The following is a 19,707-nucleotide window of genomic DNA, read 5'->3' as shown; positions in this document are numbered from 1 at the left end:
TATGGCATTTCCTCAAAAATAGAACTCCCATTAGACCCAGTGATCCCACTTCTAGGATATATCCCAAGAAACTAGAAACACCAATCAGTTATGTTACATGCACCCCTATATTCATAGCAGCACAACTTACCATAGCTAAGATTTGGAAACAGCCTAAGTGCCCATCAGCAGACGAGTAGATTAAAAAACTGTGGCACAACTATACAATGGAATACTTCGCTGCTGTAAAAAAGAATAAACTCTTACCATTTGCAACAGCATGGATGGACCTGGAGAGCATTATGCTAAGTGAAATACGCCAGTTGGAGAATGATAAATATCACATGATCTCACTCATTTGTGGAATATAATGGACAACATAAACTAATGAACTAAAATAGATTCAGAGACATAGAAGCATTGAGCAGATCATCAAACCTCAGAGGGAAGGCAGGGGTGTGGGGGAGTTTGGGTGGTGAGAGATCAAGCATATGTAATACTTTAAACAATAAAGAATTAAATTTAAAAACAAAACAACAACAACAACAAAAACCTGGAGCAGCCTCCCTATACAAAGATAGATAGGAGAGCTGCCTTTTCAGCTCTGGACCACTTACCTCTGAATTGTTACATGAGAGGACCATAATGCTATATTGCTTACGCTATAGAGGTTTTTACATCTCTTTTATGAGCAGTTTTAGACTGTACCCTAACCAGTAAATGTGAAACTATTAGACTGAGCACAGAAAGAAAATGTTTTTATTAATATGTAGTTCAGAGGTTTTTTTGGGTTTTCTTTTTGGTGGGGAATGGAGGTGATATAGTTGACTTTATGCTGTAAATGCAAGCTCCTGAGCCATAGCTGACTTATGTGAAAATGAACAGAAGTTCTAAGTTCTTATGATTCTTAACAATAATTAAATCCAAACTATATTCTTGGATCAGAAAGACTTTATTGGCTTTGTTTATTTTCATTCTTTCTATATTCTAGATTATTGGGACAATTGGTGAATTCTTAATACAGTTTGTAGATTAGATGGTAATAATGTATCACTGTTTCCTTGATTTTAATTGGTATACTGTGGTTATTTAAGGGAGTGGTACTGTACTTAGGAAATATACACTGAAGTATTTGGGGATAGTGGGACATCAAGTCTGCAATCTATTGTCAAATGATTCAGAAAAAATATGAACATGAGACAAAGAAGGAAAGGGGAAGAGAGAAGGAGAGAGAAAAAGGAAGGATGGGAAAAACAGGGCAATATGGTAACCTGTTAACAACTGGGAAATCAAAGTGAAGGATATATGAAAGTCTTTAGTACTATTTTGGCAACTTTCCTGTAAATATGAAATTATTTCAAAATAATAAGTTTTAAAAAGTAATGTTTAAAAAGACTTGGAAATTCATGTCTTTGAAAAATCAGAAACTAAATCAAACAGATTTTTACTACATACAAAATACAGGGGTGACATAGAAGAAAAGAAAAATAGGTAATACTGATCTGAGTTTCAGGACAAGTTCTGTCACTACTGACTTTAAGTCATCTAAGCTCTTTGAAATGAAGGCATTTACTTAAATGGTTCCTTTCTAGCCTTAAACTTCTCCAATTCTCGATTACTTCCAAAGCTCACCTCCTAACTACCTTCCATACATTTCCAATAAAATACCTGTTTCATAAAGTTGATTTTTGTTAAAATAAATTCCAAGACCAAAGTTTATATGGTTTTTCAGTAAACTGAATAATCAACCGATTGAAACCATTAATAAGATGACTCAAAATCTTGTTTAGTTGGCAGCAGTTACCATACTCACATAATGTCCACACCTCCTGGAATAGCTGATGATGATGTCTGCTCTTTGCTGGATGAAGAATCAGTAGTACATTCTGGTTCAGATACTGAATCACTGCTGCAGGGCTCACTATTTGGAGATGCATTTCTTTGAGAGGTAGTGTCACTTGTTATAGGTGTTAATTCACTCTCACTGAATGCATCACTTATAAATATGTCTTCGTGGATTAAATATGCCACCTCTGTGTCCAGTGAATTATCCTTTGCAGCATTCTTCTGCTGCAAAATATCCTCCATTTCTCTAGTTCTTTGGTTTTTGTCAAGAACTGAGAGAACAACATTGTGAATGATATTTAACGTTGCCTATAAGAAAACAGGATACATTTTTAAAGGATTTAAAATATCTTGCACCTAAAGTTCCTAAAAGTAAATTCTGTGTATGAACATTTTATAAATGAGTCAAGGTCATGTATGTAAGAATTTCTACTAATCTTTTATTTTATTACACTGTAAAGGTGACTTGTGAAAAAGAACTGCTCAAGAGAAATGGGTTACCTAAAGCTTAAATAAAACTTCTGTATTTTAGTTGATTTTGTAAATTAAAATCTCCCTAAAAATACTGCAGATTTCTCTAACCTCTTAGATAGGTTACACTAAACATAACTTGCTTGTAAGAAATCATATTCATTGATGTGCTTGCTTAAAAGAAAAAAAAAATCCATATTCCTTACCATGCCTAACCTTAGATCCATTTCTCTCCTCATCCCATGCCTGTTTTCATTCACTCACCACTCTGCAGACATTCTGGTTCTCTTTCTACTCTTCTAAATTCTATTGTTCCCATCTCAAGGCCCTTTGTTGTTTCCTCTGCTTGGAATGCTCTTCACCTTGACCCCTGCATAAGTGTTTCCTCTCATCACTCAGGTTCTTGCACAAAGTTAGTTCCTCAAAGAGGCCTTTTCAGCAACTCCATCCCATTACCCAGTTTTAAAAATATAACAGTTATCATTATATTGTTCACTTTTTAATTCTAGGTCTTCACTAGAATGTTAGCTCTGATATACTCTAATCCTAATGCCTAGAATAGTGCTGGGCATATAGGAAGTACTTAATAAATATTGAAAGCTAGATGAATTAAGAGTAATTATATATAAATTAAGTCTTTATGAACTATTAGGAAATAGGGGCTACTTGCCTACTTTAATATTCATGGTGGCATTCTCATAATTTGTTGCCCCCTTCCTAAAAACTACTGATTTCTTTTTCAAGATCTACATGGTTCTAGGTTAAGAGACTCCAACTTCAGCCATAACCGGTTTGGCTCAGTGGATAGAGCATCGGCCTGTGGGCTAAAGGGTCCCAGGTTCGATTCTGGTCAAGGGCATGTACCTTGGTTGCAGGCACATCCCCAGTAGGAGGTGTGCAGGAGGCAGGTGATTGATGTTTCCCTCTCATCGATGTTTCTACCTCTCTATCCCTCTCCCTTCTTCTCTGTAAAAAATCAATAAAATATATTTTTTTAAAAAGAGAGACTCCAACTTCAGGTCTTCAAAGACAGGATTAAGGGTCTAAGCTCGTGCAATCAGCACATGGAACCACCATGGCCTGAGCTTAAAGCTAAAGACAAACTGAGAAAAATGCAGAGAAACAAAACCAAGGCTAGATAACATCATCAACTTTTCTATCAAATACCTAAAAGCTGACCTACATCTGGATATTTTTTAGTTATATATACTAGTAAGTCCCCTTAATGGCTGAAGACACTCTGGTCATGGTATTTTCCTGTCACTACTTTCCATCTTGCATATTAATCTTTGATGTGATTATATCCCCAACTTCATTTTACTTTTCTTCATATCTTGCATATTTCCTGTCTTAATTTTTTCTTTTAGTAAAAAGACTATGATGGTGACATAGTCTTTCTCTTCCCAGCTATACAAATCAGCTTAATGTTTGGGGTACAGACAACAAACAAGAATTTTAATAAAAATTCCAAATATAATTAACAGTAAAGAAGAACAAAGTTGGAGGTCTCATAGTTGGAGATCTGATTTCAAAATTTACTAAGAGATACCATTATCAAAAAGTGTGGTACTGTCATAAATATAGACATATAAATCAATGGATAGGATAAAGAACCCAGAAATAAACCCTCACATATATGATCAAATGATTTTTGACAAGGTTACCAAGACCGTCTTCAATAGATTGTGTTTAGAAAACTGGATACCCACAGGCCAAAAACCAAAGTAGGACCTTTTTCTTATACTATATATAAAAATTAACTCAAAATAGTTAAAAGATCTAAAATATAACCTAAAATTATTTTTTTGATTATTTGACTGTTGGCCCAAAATGTACCTAAAGGTCAAAATATTTTTCTAATAGACGAAATATGCCCAAGAGGTATAGGGCATATACAAGTTAGGTAGAAAATAACCTCTCCAACCACCTCACAGGAACATTCCTTCAGAAAGCAAACTCCTAATCCTCACTAGTATACTGATTAATAAGTTTTTTTTAATGCAATTGTTCCCAACGATGTAAAAAGAAAATCCAAGAATATTAGAGGGAACAAACCAAGCTGATGGCATTCTCATTAGTGTTACTCGTGTAATATTGAAGTTATACTGATATATAAACCTAAAATTATTAACTTTTAGAAGAAAACATAGAAGGAAAGCTTCACAACATTGAATTTGGGATGATTTCTTAGATATAACACCAAAAGCACAGGCAACAAAAGAAAAAGTGAACTATATCAAAATTAAAAACTTTTGTGTACCAAAGGGCACAAAAAAACAGTGAAAAAGCAACCCATACAATGAGAGAAAATATTTGCAAATCATATATCTGAAAAAGGGTTAATAGCCAGAATATATAAAGAACTCCTACAATTAAAAAAAAACAAAACAAAACAAAAAACCCATCTGATTAAAAAATGGTAAGACTCCCACGCTTGATGAACAGCTTCAGTCAACATCAAATCACCAGAAACTCTGCAGGTCAGAGGGAGTGGGGCAAGGAATATTTAAAGTGATGAAAAATAAGGACCTACAACAGAGATTACTCTACTTAGCAAAGCTATCATTTAGAATTAAAGGTCAGATAAAGAGCTTCCCAGACAAGAAAAAGCTAAAGGAATTCATCACCACCTAACCAATATTACATGAAATATTAAAAGGTGAAGAAGGAAGAAGAAGGAGAAAGGAGGAGGAAGGAGGAGGAGGAGAAGGAAGAGGAAGAGGAGCAGCAGCAAAGAAGATATTTCTCCACAGATATTAAAAATAGCAATAAGCATATAAAAAGGTCAACATCACTTAATCATTAGGAAAATGAAAATCAAACCAAAATGAAGTACAACCTTACACCCTACTATCAAAAAAAGAAAAAGCAACAAGTGGCAAGAATGTGGAGAAATTAAAATCATTATGCACTACTGGTGGGAATATAAAACTGCAGCTATTATGAAAAACAGCATGAAAGTTCCTCGAAAAATCAGAAAAAGAATTGTCATATAATCCAACAATTCCACTTCTGAACATATACCAAAAGAACTGAAAGCAGCTATGAGATATTTGTTCATATTGTGAAGCATTATTCACAATAGCAAAATATGGAAGCAACTCAAGTGTCCACTGACAAAAGAAGGAATGAACAAAATGTGGTATATACTATATATATATCCCACATTCAAAGGCTGTTAAATCAACATTGTTTACCCATATCTTCAGAAAAAAATCACTTCTACTGCCAGCCAGCCGGGGAGGGACCTGGGAGGGCTCCAGGGTGTGTCCGGCCCTCTCACCCAGTCCCAATGAATGAACCTTGAGAACATTAAGCTAAATGAAACAAACCAATCTTAAAAGAACAAATACTGTATATTTAGCCCTGGCCGGTGTGGCTCAATGGCTGGAGCATCGACTCCCGCACCAAAGAGTTGCAGGTTCAATTCTCAGTCAAGGGCACATACCTAGGTTGTGGATTCACTCCCCACCCCCGGTTGGGGCACATATGAGAGGCAACAAGTTGATGTGTCTCTCTCACATCAATGTCTCTCTCTCTCCCTCCCTTCTGCTCTCTCTGAAAAGCAATGGAAAATACCCTAATGTGAGGATTAACAACAAAAAATACTATATAATTACACTTATATGAGGTACCTACAGCAGTCAAACTCAGAGGCAGAAAGTAAAGAGTGGTTGCCAGGAGATGGAAGGAGGAAAAGGTAAGTAATTGTTTATTTTATTTTATTTTTTAACTAGAGGCCCAGTGCACAAATTTATGCATGGGTGGGGTCCCTAGGCCTGGCCAGCAATCGGGGCTAATTGGGGCCATCTCGCCCAGTCAGGATCAGGGCCAATGGAGAACAGCCAGCCGGGGAGGGATCACAGGAGGTTGGCCAGCCAGCCGGGGAGGGACCTGGGAGGGCTCCAGGGTGTGTCTGGCCCTCTCGCCCAGTCCCAATCAGCGGGACCCCAGCAGCAAGCTAACCTACTGGTTGGAGCTTCTGCCCCCGGTGGTCAGTGTATGTCATAGCAACTGGTCGAGCAGTCGACCAATCAGTCAGACACTTAGCAAATTATGATTTTATAGCAAATTATGCTTTTACTAGGGGCCCGGTGCACGAAATTCGTGCACTGGGTGTGTGTGTGGGGGGGTGAGTGTCCCTCAGCCCAGCCTGCCCCCTCTCACATACTGGGAGCCCTCAGGCGTTGCCCCCCATCACCCTCCAATCGCAGGATCGGCCCCTTGCCCAGGCCTGACGCCTCCGGCCCAGGCGTCAGGCCTGGGCAGGGGACCCCCAGCTCCCCGCGGTTGCAGGCTCCGCCCCTGCCCAGGCCTAACGCCTCTGGCTGAGGCGTCCAGCCCGGGCAGCAGAGGCCCGCAGCTGCTGCAGCCCTCGATCGTGGGCTCCGCTTTAGGCCCAGGCAAGGGACCCCTAGCTCCTGGGACTGCCAGCTTCGACCGTGCCCAGCTCCCATCGCTGGCTCCAGCCCTACTTCCTGCTATCACTGGCCAGGGCGGCAAAGGCGCCTTATTCTCCCATCATAGCTGGGGGGCAGGGCAAAGGCGGCCCTGGGTTTCTGATCACTGTCACTGCTTTCCCTTTAGCCTCCCTGCATTGTGCCTACATATGCAAATTAACCGCCATCTTGTTGGCAGTTAACTGCCAATCTTAGTTGGCAGTTAATTTGCATATAGCCCTGATTAGCCAATGAAAAGGGTAGCATCGTACGCCAATTATCATTTTTCTCTTTTATTAGTGTAGATTATACAGGATATGTTTTTACTGATTTCAGAGAGAAAAGGGGAGAGAAAGAAATAGAAACATCAATGATGAGAGAAAATCATTTATTGGCTAACTCCTGCATGGCCCCTATGCGAATGGAGCCCACATCCTGAGCATGTGCCCTGATCTGGAATAGAATCACAACCTCCTGGTTCATAGGTCGACACTCAACCACTGACCCACAAAGGCTGGGCAAGTTATTGTTTTAATAGCTACAGAATTTCAGTTTTTTTAGATGAAAAGTTCTGTAGATGGATGGTGATGATAGTAGCAAAATAATGTGAATGCCACTAAACTGTACAATTAAAAATGGTTAAGGGAGAACCAAGATGGCGGTGTAGGTAAACACCTTACTCGCTGACTCCGGCAACCACATCAAAATTACAACTAAAATACAGACAACCATCATCCAGAACCACTTGAAAGCTAGCTGAATAGAAGTCCTACAACTAGAGAAGTGAAGAAGAAAGCACGCTGAGACTGGTAGGACGGGCAGAGGCACTGACCAGGCTGGACCGGCACCCATGTGTGCAGTTTTTTTAATCAGGAGGGAAATGCCCTCTGTGTAGGGCCCCCGTGAGGAGCAAGGGGTCCCATGCCCACACTAGACCCCCAACCCAGGCTCCCAAAGCTAGAAAATGAAGTCCCCATAACTAAGGGCTGTCAAAACCAGCGGGGATTGTGGTTGAGTGACATGGAGGCTGTTGGAAACCCAGATGTTCCTCTTAAAGGGCCGGCACATAAACTAAACTTACAAGGTCCTACTTCCTCTGAGCTCTAGTGCCAATGTGAAGCTCCAGGGCACCAGACACTTATGAATAGGAATTGGATTATCTGGCATCAAGGCAGGAACTCGGGAGTGGCTTTCTCCCAGATGGAGGTGCTCACAGGGGTCATTATTCCTATGCTGGGACCTCCCCTTTTGCAGGGCTGATTGGCAGCCATTTCTGTTTGCTCCACCTTGGTGATTCCCTGAGACCCCGCCCCATCCAATTTGCAGCCCCACCCATGCTCTTTGCAGCAGCTTTTGCATATGAATGGCCTGTCCTTGCTCAGGCTTCAGGCTTTGCTAAAATCTCTCAAACAAGCTGTAGCTGGGTCAAGGAGCCCCAAATCTATCAATAAAAGGCCTAAGACCTGGCACTAGTACCAGCCTACCTTGCTTTACAGCTAAGCCTTGCCTGGGCACTTCCAAGCCCAATACAAATAAGAGGAATCTGAAGATCTCTCTGTAGCTCCTGCTGGGTGGCCCCAGGCAGTGGCTGACTTTGCACCTCCTTGGAGACTCAAGAGCTAGTGCACCCAGTGGTCATCATCAGACCATATCAGATTATAGCTCTACATATCTATAAGTGACCACTCAAGGGGCAGACTCAGTGAACACCAAAGTCCCACTGAAGCAAGTCCTGCTCTGTAGGGGTGTCTCCTGCATAGCAGTTCTTGCACTGCAGTCAAGCTGGTCTTCACAATCAACTGGCCTAGAGGTCAATTCCTCCCAGTGACACCAACAGCAATCAAGTCTCAACTACAACAAGACTATGCACACAGCCCACAAAAGGGGGGCACCTAGAGTGCCCAGCTCAGGTGACTGGGGAGGCTAAGCCACTAGACCCTATAGGACACCTACACAAGGCCACTCTACCTACTCAAGGAGACATGGCAGCTCTACCAATACATAGAAACAAATACAGGGAAGCAGGCAAAATGTGGAGATAAAGAAACATGTCACAAATGAAAGAAATGGAAGAAAGCAAACTACTGGATATATCGAGTTCAAAACCATGGTTATAAGGTTACTCAAGAAACTTCATGAGACCATCAGGGATTTGGTGAGATTTTCAAGGATCTTAGTGAGAATGCCAATTCTATGCAATGTGAAAATCCTCCATTTCCAGACATGCAATAACAGAAGTGATGTCATGGTGGGACTATAAGGAAAAGTGAAAACATGACCTAGTTTTTGATCATTCTACAGACACAGGTTTCCTATCTCTGTCCACAGGTGGGATCAACATTTTGGTAGGAGTCTAAATTAGGTATAGTGAATAACATTTATTCAACTTTTCCCACTCTGGAGAGCTTATGCATGTGACTTAGCAATACTCAAATGTCAGCAATGGAAAGTCATGTCATAGATAAGTCCCTAAGTCCCTAAGACCATTTTAACATGATACTCAGGAGATGCCAGAATGTTAACCAGTACATATAACATAACACTGATACATGATAATTAAAAGAATATCTCATTTCATAAATAGCCTACTATACTCAGTAATTCCTAATGACTTTCTCTTATTAAAATACAATCCCAAACAAAATGTATTAGAGTCTGTGACATCTTTTCTTCCCCAAAACGCTGTGTGGTATGTATTCTTTTCCTTATATTTAATGGCCTAAAAGTAAGTGGTTTGACTAAAGAGACAAAATAATTAAATGTAATACATGATCCTTAATTGGATCCCAGATTGAAAAATGAAATAAAAACCTGCAACAAAGGACATTAATAAAGCAATTTAAATATGAAATATGTTTAAAAATGCCACCATCAACACTAAATTTCTAGAAAAATTAAATGATTTAGGAGAGATTTTTGAATTTTATACAACATTGGACCTCTAGATAATCTAGAGATTCAGGCCTCATGAAATCAGAAAATATTACTGTATAACATTTAATGCCAAGCAAGCTTATTTCTTTTTAATATCAAATAAATCATCCAAATTATAAAAGGTACCAAAATACTCTGCAACATTTCCATCTTATTTAAAAACAGGACTTAGAAAAATTACTAAAACAAAGAAATTGTGTTTTGTTCTAGTTTGATTCTATATATATTTATAAATCTAGAAAGTTGACTTAATTTTAGGGATATTTTGGATAAACTGATAATCATATAAGCTTACCTTAACTCTCTGTAGGAAAACTGTAAACTTAAAGAAAATATCCTTTAGCAGATCAAACCACTGAGGAAAATTCAACATTCTCATCTGATCTGTGAGCCTAAAAAAAAAAAGAAATCAAACAAAAATAATTATTGTCTTTGGGCCAAATGATATATGAAATAAACGTACAAATTAAAGGAAACTATACTAAATACTAGTATAGTTTTTATACTAGTATACTAAATACTATCTAGTAACATAAGAATTATGTAATTTCATCTAGATACCTTGTATCAAAATATTGAGTTGGGGTCAATTACCAACCAACTCCTGCTTGGTTAAATATTTTTAAGACTAATCTAGTCAAGTATAGTGACTTATGAATCTTACAAAATAATTCCATGTGAGCATGATTCGTGACCATTGGGTGAAAAGCCAGAGAGAGATAAACCAATTTTGGTTTAAGGTGGAGAAGAAATATTCTGAAATAAGTAAAAATAGGAATATAACATCTCCCTTAATAACTTAATAATCTACTTTTCTAATTACAAGCTAAAAAGTACTTTTCCATATATGGCATTGTGGCTAAGAGCATGAGCTCTGGGGCCACAATGCCTTGGATCAAGTTCCAGCCCTGCCATTTACTAGCTGTATAACTTTGGACAAGTGACTTAACCCCTGCATGCTCTCATTTTCTCACCTTAACATGGGTGACAGTAACAGAACTTACCTTGTATGATTGCTATGAATATTAACTGAGTTAATAAGAAGTACATAGAATAATTCATGGTGCATAAAAAGTTCTATGTATTAACCAGTATGGTATCAGTATACATATATATGAATCATTATATATCATATTAATATCTATAATAATAAAAGCATAATATACTAATTAGACCAGACAGCTGAACAACCTTCTGGATGAAGCTGGGGCTGTGAGGGCCAAGCCCCTTGCATGAATTTCGTGCCTCGGGCCTCTAGTAATATATAATAGGATAGCCAATATTTTATAGCTGACAACAATCAATAACTTCAAGATAAAAAGTTAATGCAAAATAGTGCCATAAAAATATTTTATAGTATTACAATGACATTACTCTAAATTCTTAATGAATGCTGCTGCAGCTAAGAGTTTATTTTCCAAAGAAACTCCTATACTTGAGATACAGGAAGTTCTCTATTTGAGGAAATATCCTAGGGAAGAAAAAAATTAAAAATAACTGACTCTCCATTTCTATAGGGCTTTTAAGAGTCCCAATAACTTAACTTTTCTAACTACTGCACTAGTGATTCCTGCAGTATTAGGGATGCTTCAACTAACTCTGAAACTGAGTTTTCACTAGGTAATGGTATGTAAATTAAAACTCCACATCCTCATTCGATGAATCTGACCTAGAGGAGTTTCACATTTGTCCATATTGTTAGTCATATTTTAGGCCAGTCAATAAAGTTTATATATCTATTTGAATGAGAAATTCATAGTCATAAAATATTTATCACTATTCTCAAAATAAAAGAATTGGGATTACAATGGTGAAAATAAAGTTATAGATATGGGCAATTCAAAATCATGTACTCAACTTTTCAAAGCCAATTAGAAGCTGGGTTTTAATTATTTGGGCAACTAATTTAAATTTCACACTGATATGCTCTGAAATGGATTATCTTCAATTTCCCCCCTCCATATCTACATTGTATCCTCTCTAACCTCTGTCGGCCCTGGGAGGCTGATCTGCTGGGCTTGGTCAATGAGAAACCTTTACAAAAGATTGGAAGGAAGAGCCCTGGCCAATGTGTCAGTTGACTGGGCGTAGTACTGAGCACTGAAAGATTGCAGGTTTGATTCCTGGTCAGGGCCCAGGCCCAGGTTGTGGGCTCAGTCCCCTTTAGTGGGTGTGCAGGACACAGCTGATCAATGTTTTGCTCTCACATGGATGTTTCTCTCCCTCTCTCTCTCCCTTACTTTCTCTCTCTTAAAAACAAACAAACAAAAAAAAAACAATCAATAAAAATTGTTTAAAAAGACAGGAAGGAGAAAAGGTGCTCATAACTCCATCTCCTCTCCTTGAGGGGTTACCTCCAGATGACTGCCTCCCTCCAGTGAAGATAATTTCAACTACTGAATGTCTTTTTTCCCCCTACCACTACATATCTTTCTCCTTCTGAATTCTATAAACTGCTCTCTTCCCTTAATAGAATTCAGAAGGAATTCTGTGACTGATATTTATACTTACTTTGTAACAGCATCTGTGTCTAGTTCTTCTATTTGTGAAACTTTATTAATCACACACTGCAAAATTTAAGAAAAAAATGTGATTAATGTGAATTCTAAGTACTGTATATTTAAAAGGACTTCAATGGGTAGAAATGAAAAAAATTTAAAAAGTGTTACTTTGAAAATACATCTTAAAATTAAATGAAAGTAAAAAGGCCTCAATGATTCTGATAATTATAGACCAGACTCCTCTTGTGTCTCTTATACATACCTCAAGGTGTTTAAAAAACTTCAGCATTACCATTACCCTATTAAATAATTATTCCAGGGTAGCTTAAACTGTATTAATTAAAATCTCCTACTATTTAAAACTATTCAAAACATAAAAAAACACAGAATTATAATACTTAGGAACAAGATATAAACCCCACATTAAAACCCCAAATAAAATATAACAAATTTCTGTATCCCACTATTTTAGTGAATTTCTTTATTAATTCTATTATCTTTTAGTTGGATTCTTTAGGGTTTTCTACATATAGTATCATGTCATCTGCAAATAGTGACAGTTTTACTTCTTCCTTTCCAATTTGGAGCCTTTTATTTATTTTTCTTGTCTGATTGCTGTGGCAAGGGCTTCCAGTATTATGTTGTAATAGTGGTGAGAGTGGACATCCTTGTCTTATTCCTGATCTTAGAGGAAAAGCTTTTAGCTTTTCACCATCAGATATGATGTTAGCTGTATGCCTGTCATATAGAGCCTTTACCAAGTTAAGGTAAGATCTTTCTATACCCACTTCGTTGAGAGTTATCATAAATGGATGTGGAATTTTGTCAAATGTTTTTTCTGCATCTATTGAGATAATCATAGGATTTTTATCCTTGGTTTTGTTGATGTGATGAATCACGTTGTTTTTTGGATGTTGAACCACACTTGTATCCCTGGTATAAATCCTATTTGATCATGCAGTATAATCCTTTAATGTACTGTTGAATTCAGTTTGCTAGTATTCTGCTGACAATTTTGTTCATCAGTAATGTCAATAGATGAATGGCTAAAGATGTGTGACACACACATACGTAGTATTGTATATTGTGTATATACACACACACACTGGAATATTATGCGGCATTAAAAAAGAATGAAATCTTGCCATTTGCAAGAACATGAATGGATCTAGAGCAGGGGTGAGCAAACTTTTTGACTCGAGGGCCACAATGCGTTCTTAAACTGGACCAAGGGCCGGAACAAAAGCATGGATGGAGTGTTTGTGTGAACTAATATAAATTCAAAGTAAACATCATTACATAAAAGGGTACGGTCTTTTCTTTTTTTAGTTTTATTCATTTCAAATGGGCCGGATCCCGCCCGTGGGCCGTAGTTTGCCCACGGCTGATCTAGAGGGTATTGTGCTAAGTGAAATAACACAAATATGGTATAGTTTCACTTATGTGTGGAATCTAAAAACAACAAATGAACAGACAAAACAAAAATAGATTTATAGAAACAGAGACTAAAGGGATGATTACCAGAAGTGAGTAGATGGGTGAAAAGGGGAAAAGGAATACAGTCTGTAATATTGTGATTAGTTTGCACAGGGAAGATGATTACTACTATTAGTGGGGTGATCACATTATAAGATATAAAAATGTTGAAACTAATATAACCAATATAATGTTGTTTACCAACTAGAATTAAGTTTTAAAAAATGTAATTCCAAAAGAAATTTATTTTGGAAGCTACATTTTCTTTTTCTTTTTTAAAATATATTTTTATTAATTTCAGAGAGGAAGGGGGGGAGAGAGAGAGAAAGATAGAAACATCAATGATAAGAAAGAAACATTGATCGACTGCCTCTTGCACACCCGCCACTGGGGATCTAGCTCGCAACCCAGGCACGTGCCCTTGACCGGAATTAAACCTGGGACCCCTAGGTCCCCAGGCTGATACTCTATCCACTGAGCCAAACCAGCTAGGGCGGAAGTTACATATTCTTGCAATACATGCAACAGTTTAAAGTTGAAAAAAAAAATGCTTAGACTTCAAGAGAAGTCTGGGAATTAAAATAGCAGTTTAAAAAACTTATTTAAAAGCACAGTATTCTTACAGAAAATTGTACAAATTATGTTTATTGCTCAATATTTTTTCACAGTGGAGTATACCTGGTGTAACCAGAACTCAGATCATGAAACTGAACACTGTCAGTAAGCCATTCTCCTGCTCCCCTCCAAGTAAATGTTTCCTCCCAAAAGTCACTCCTATCCTGATTCATAAAACAATAGATGTTTGAATCAAGTGAGTGGAATCATACAGTGTATACTCCTTGGTGTCTAGTTTATTTGGCTACACATTATGTACGTGATATTCATGCACATTGTTGTATGTAATTTATTCATTCTCATTGGTGTATAGTATTCAATTATATAAATATACCACAATTCTATTTATCTTTTCTACTGATGACAGAATTTTTTTCCATTTTTTTAATATAAATAGTGCTACAATGAAATTCTTGTTGTGTCTTCGGTGAGCTTATGTATGCATTTTTGTCAGGTAATACTTTGAAGTAGAACTGCTGAGTCGTAAGTGTATATTTAGCACCAGCAGATAGTGCCAACAATTTTTTAAAGGGGTTTTAACTATTTTAAAATAGTGTTTCAGCCAGTGTTTGAAAGAGGTAAAAGATGGAGTGACTAATTTTTTACTTGATTTTATTTAAACATTAAAAACTTGGTATTGTACATTCAACTTCATGATGGTCAATTAAGCCTAGTAAACACATTTTAAATTGTTTTTTTTTCTTTATACAGAAAAACTGAAGTTCAGTAAATAAGATTTATCTGAGTAAAAAAAGCCAAAACAGAGATCAGGAAAGACTAAAAAAAACACACATGGATTTCAGTTTACAATTATGATTTCTTCGAGATCAAATGTAAGATGAAATGAACATTTATCTACTGCTGGTGACAGTATATATTGTTAATTTTTTAAAATTTAAAAACTGGTCACTTTCTGACCAATAATTCCACTTTTAGAAATCAGTTATAAGGAAACAGTCTTATATAAAACCAAACAAACAAAACTGTATACCACAGACACTTGTCACAATGTCTTAACAGTACCAAACTGAAAACAACTTAAATATGCAGCATAAAGAAAATGTTAAGTTTAACATAATATTGATGAAATTTTATACAATCACTAAAAATCTAACTGAAATGTATGAACAAATAAAAATATATATAGGATAATAATAATTAAAAACATCAGTAACAATTTATACTTGTAAATGTTATTAAATTATAATATTTTAGCTGATAGGGCTATGTTCTACTTTTCTACATTTTCAGCTTTTAAATAAATGAAAAAATGTTACTATTATACTACATATATTATTTTTAGGATCATGTAAAAACAAACTTCACAAAAGATTCTAGAACAAAATATATCAAATAAAAATGTATAATTACCTGTTTAATGATATTCTTTGCCGTAATAATCATTTCTTCACTATAGATTTCTAAAAAATTAAGTTTTCTTTGTTTTAAAAGTCCAAATACAAGAGATACTAGTCTTTCCTATCAAAATAAAAGAAGAGTGTGTAACTTCACACTTTAAATACCAAATAATCTTAGAAATATTAAACACCAAGGGTTTTATTTTTAGATGCTCAGAAACCTATACTACACATGGTATTTTTTAGAAGCCTGGAAAGAAACAAACAAAAAAACCCTTCTACTGCAATCTGGTCATCAGATTTTTGGAGTCAGTGTTCTAAAACAGATAAATCCTATTCCATAAGAGTGGATCAAATGAAGCTGGTTTAAGGGCAAGACAATACAAAAATGTATTTTAGCCTAGTTTCAAGTAGCTAGAAAATACCCTTCTTAAGCCCTGATGACTAACAATACTCCGTGATCCATGTGCTTTTTAATTAGTAGTCTAGAAGACTGGAATGATGACCTGGACTATCTGTGGAGAATTAACTGCTAACAGGTACAAACAGCTCTTAACTACTTAGATTGCTGCCAGGGCTTTTTGGAAAAAAAAGACTTTACTAGTTCTTAGCATTAATCAGCATTGAGAAGTTACCAGATAAGTAAAGCCTGGATATGATGTATTTGTATATGCATGTGCATAAAACATGTTCATAATAGGTGCTCAGTGAATGTGAATGATTGATGAGTTATCATATAAGAATAATCACTTTTTAAAGAGATATACTCCAGTACATGCATATACATGGATATATGTTAATTTGTCCATATCTACATTTTGAATTTGGTTTGTAATCTATATAGAGACCTCATTTCTAATTAAGCTATTAAATTATTTTATTCTCTAATTTCACAGGATAATAAACAATTATGGTACTTGCTAAAATCACATATGAAGTACTTTATAGGTCTAATAAAACTTGAAATTTAATGTAATTTTGTTCACTATAATCTGAGAAGAATGTGTTTTAAACTAAGGATTTTAGGAATTAGCACCAAGCAATGACATAAATTTCATTCCAGTGCTTAAAAACCATACCTCTTCTAAAATTTGACAGTCATCTTCCAGTGGTCTATTTAAGTCACTGTGACAATAAGTAGAAAATTCTGCAATCATCATTTTATCTATCAGTTTTTCTAATTCACAAAGCTGTGATCCCAAATGCCTACAAAGGAAGAAGAAAACGTTACATATCAAAAATCCAAATTCACTCCACGATTAAGGGAACTATAGGCAAAACTTTTCTGACAGTACTTGTGCAATAATGTGATGCTTTAGTAAAATGCAGTCCTTTAACTTAACAAAAATAACTGCAACAGTTTCACATCACCTCCCAAATTCTATTTTTCTCTTTAACTTCCAGTTAAATGTTATAGAAAACCTGGTTCTAGAAATTCCGTGACTTTTTTTTTGTCTGCTTTTACAGATAAAATATTCAGATATTCTGAGCCCTTTCTTCACTAACCATTTACTGCAGAGGTGGGGAACCTTTTTTCTGCCAAGGGCCATTTGGATATTTATAATAACGTTCTTGGGCCATACAAAAGTATCAACTTAAAAATTAGCCTGCTATATTTGGTCAAACATTTAACTAACTCAGTTCTAATGCTTTGCAGGGCCATTCCAAATGATTTTGCGAGTTTTATATGGTCCATGGGCTGGACATTCTCCACCCCCGATTGAACATCAATGCCAGTAGCTCCCAAGCCATTCATTTATTCAACAAATACAAGCACCTACTATGTGCCAGGTCCTTGCTCTGGGTATATACAAATACCTGAAGGACTATCAGGACAGATTGACTCAATTCAATCTCTGTCATCATCAGTTTGAGTTACTGTGCAATATTCCTCAGGGCCAAAGAGAATTATTTCAACTGACTTTAAAACAGTAATTTATCCATTCATCCACAAAAAATATATCTTAAGGAAAAGAAATCCTACATTACAAAAGTAATCATATTGTTAGTTCTGAGAGCATTCTATTTATATTGTAGGATAAAACAAATGAGTAATTATGTTGACATCATTAGGAACTAGTTTTCAGCCTGTTCAAAAGGATATGAGTAAGACTGAAGTAAAAACTCTACAGTCCTAAATTTAATTGTAACTATCAATATAAACTCTTATTTTTTTATAAAGGGAAAATTATTCTCTAGCTCTTTCCACTACAAATTACCTCTGGTACCTAGGCTGTAATTTTAAAATACCATTTCCTACTAAGAGAAACTAGAGCTCTTTAGAAAAATGGCAGATTACAAGTCTGGGGCAGAAAATATGTAGGAGTATCCTGTCATAACACAAAGTAAGAAAACAATCAATGACTATTCATGGAATCATGTCTCAATAATGAACTGGAGGAGGTTCCTACAAAAGATAGGACAATGTGAACATTGATAAAAATAAAAACAACAAAGAACTTAAACACTTCAAATATATATAAATTCCATGTGTTTATAAAAATATTTTTAAAAACTCATCAATCACCTATGGAAGATGCTGGATTTTCAAATCACTATTTTTTAAAAGTTCTAAATAAGGGAAAAGAATCTAGAATTTATTCTGCCTACACTTGTAAGAAATGTCCTTCAGAGTTATCAAATAATTGTTACGTAGAAACACTGATTTAAGGAAATATTCCAGTTAGTAAATTAATAAAGTATAGAATTAGAATATCATGATTTGGAACCCATAATAGATTAGTCTAGGCAATGAACACCAAATGGCTGCTAGTATCACAGAAAGAGAGATAACCAGATATATGCATCTTGACTGAAATATACACCACTACCTATTAGATACTCTTGACAAAAAGTAAAACTTAAATCTGGTCAAGACTTTAAATCTAACTACCAGTTTATAAAAATTATAGGCAAAAGAAAAACATGCTAAGCATGAGGGTGTAGTTGGCAAAACCCAGACTCTCAGAAGGCTCTAAAAGACAATTCAATTTCTTCAATAAATATTTTGAAAGGAAGAATACAAGAAGAATGGGGAACTATAAATCAGGACACTTGAAATATATCAACCAACTGGTATCTGGATATTTTTTTCAAGAAAAACTATGAAAATGAATTTTGAGATAAATAGGAAAATCTGAACATTCACTAGATATTTGAAAGTATAAATGATATTAGAGTTATGTTTTTTAAAATCTTTTTCTTTCAAAGATATATCATGAAATATTTATGGAAGAAAGGAAATGATGTTTTGAATTTGTTTCCAACACAGGAGTAGGTGGAGGGACATAGAGAAAAAAAGTTAGCTATGAGTTTGTAACTCATGTGCAATACACAGTTTACCTAGCTTCATACAACTCTCGTCATATAATTACTTCTACTTTTTAATATGTCTGAGTTTTCAGTAAGGTTTAAAAAGTACTAACAGAGCAGGATATAAATCTACCCATAATTTTACTATTTCTTAGTTCTTAAATTTTATGAAAAGCAGATTTCTTTTTAAGGCACACTAGAGGTTACACTCAGGTATGTGTTACATTCAGGTATGAATGGTCTTCAACAAATTCCAACAAAGAATTATGGTGACAAGTCAATATGATTATATCTACTGATGTTTGGGCATCAAAATAAAACTCTAATTTCAGCGTAATAACTTATAAGTGACGTTCTATTTGACCTCACATATTGTCTTAATTAAGTAGCTTCATTTTTATGCATTCTTTAACTACTTTCAAAGTCTGATAACTATAATTTTAAAAAGGCAGATATGAATTTTAATGTTAACATCAATAGTACATAATCACAGGTACATGATATATACACAAAGATTTGTCTAAACAAATCCTTAAACAAAACTTTCAGGATTAAGATGTTCTACAAGATTCACCTATTCATCCTTGTTCTAATTGTTATTTATATTCTTGACTGCTTTGAGAATAGATATCATAATAATGGTCTGCACATTATCCTATCTAATAAAAGAGAAACATGGTAATTGGCATACGACCGCTACCCTTCCCATTGGCTAATCAGAGAGATATGCAAATTAACTGACAGCCAAGATGGCGGCCGGCAGCTAGGCAGCTTGCT

General features: G+C 35.8%; 1 protein-coding gene across 6 annotated transcripts in view; it reads right to left on the bottom strand.

The window, feature by feature from the left end:
• The window catches only part of VPS54 (VPS54 GARP complex subunit), a 110,459-nt gene that overhangs the window by 36,540 nt on the left and 54,212 nt on the right, over window positions 1-19,707 (bottom strand). For all 6 annotated transcript variants that reach the window (XR_001512278.1, XM_015557890.1, XM_015557888.1 and 3 more), the window contains 5 exons: window positions 16,698-16,824; window positions 15,632-15,739; window positions 12,180-12,235; window positions 9,964-10,060; window positions 1,793-2,133 (listed from right to left, as the gene is read on the bottom strand). Coding sequence is in view for 5 of the 6 variants with exons in the window: in XM_015557890.1 (XP_015413376.1) it covers window positions 1,793-2,133; window positions 9,964-10,060; window positions 12,180-12,235; window positions 15,632-15,739; window positions 16,698-16,824 (729 nt within the window). In the remaining variant the exon portion in view is untranslated. The remainder of the gene's footprint in view (window positions 1-1,792; window positions 2,134-9,963; window positions 10,061-12,179; window positions 12,236-15,631; window positions 15,740-16,697; window positions 16,825-19,707) is intronic.

This window comes from Myotis davidii, unplaced genomic scaffold, assembly GCF_000327345.1.
Source record: "Myotis davidii unplaced genomic scaffold, ASM32734v1 scaffold6, whole genome shotgun sequence".
Classification (NCBI taxonomy): Eukaryota; Metazoa; Chordata; class Mammalia; order Chiroptera; family Vespertilionidae; genus Myotis; species Myotis davidii.
Note: the sequence above shows the minus strand (reverse complement) of the source record. Positions and strands in the feature narration are given on the sequence as shown.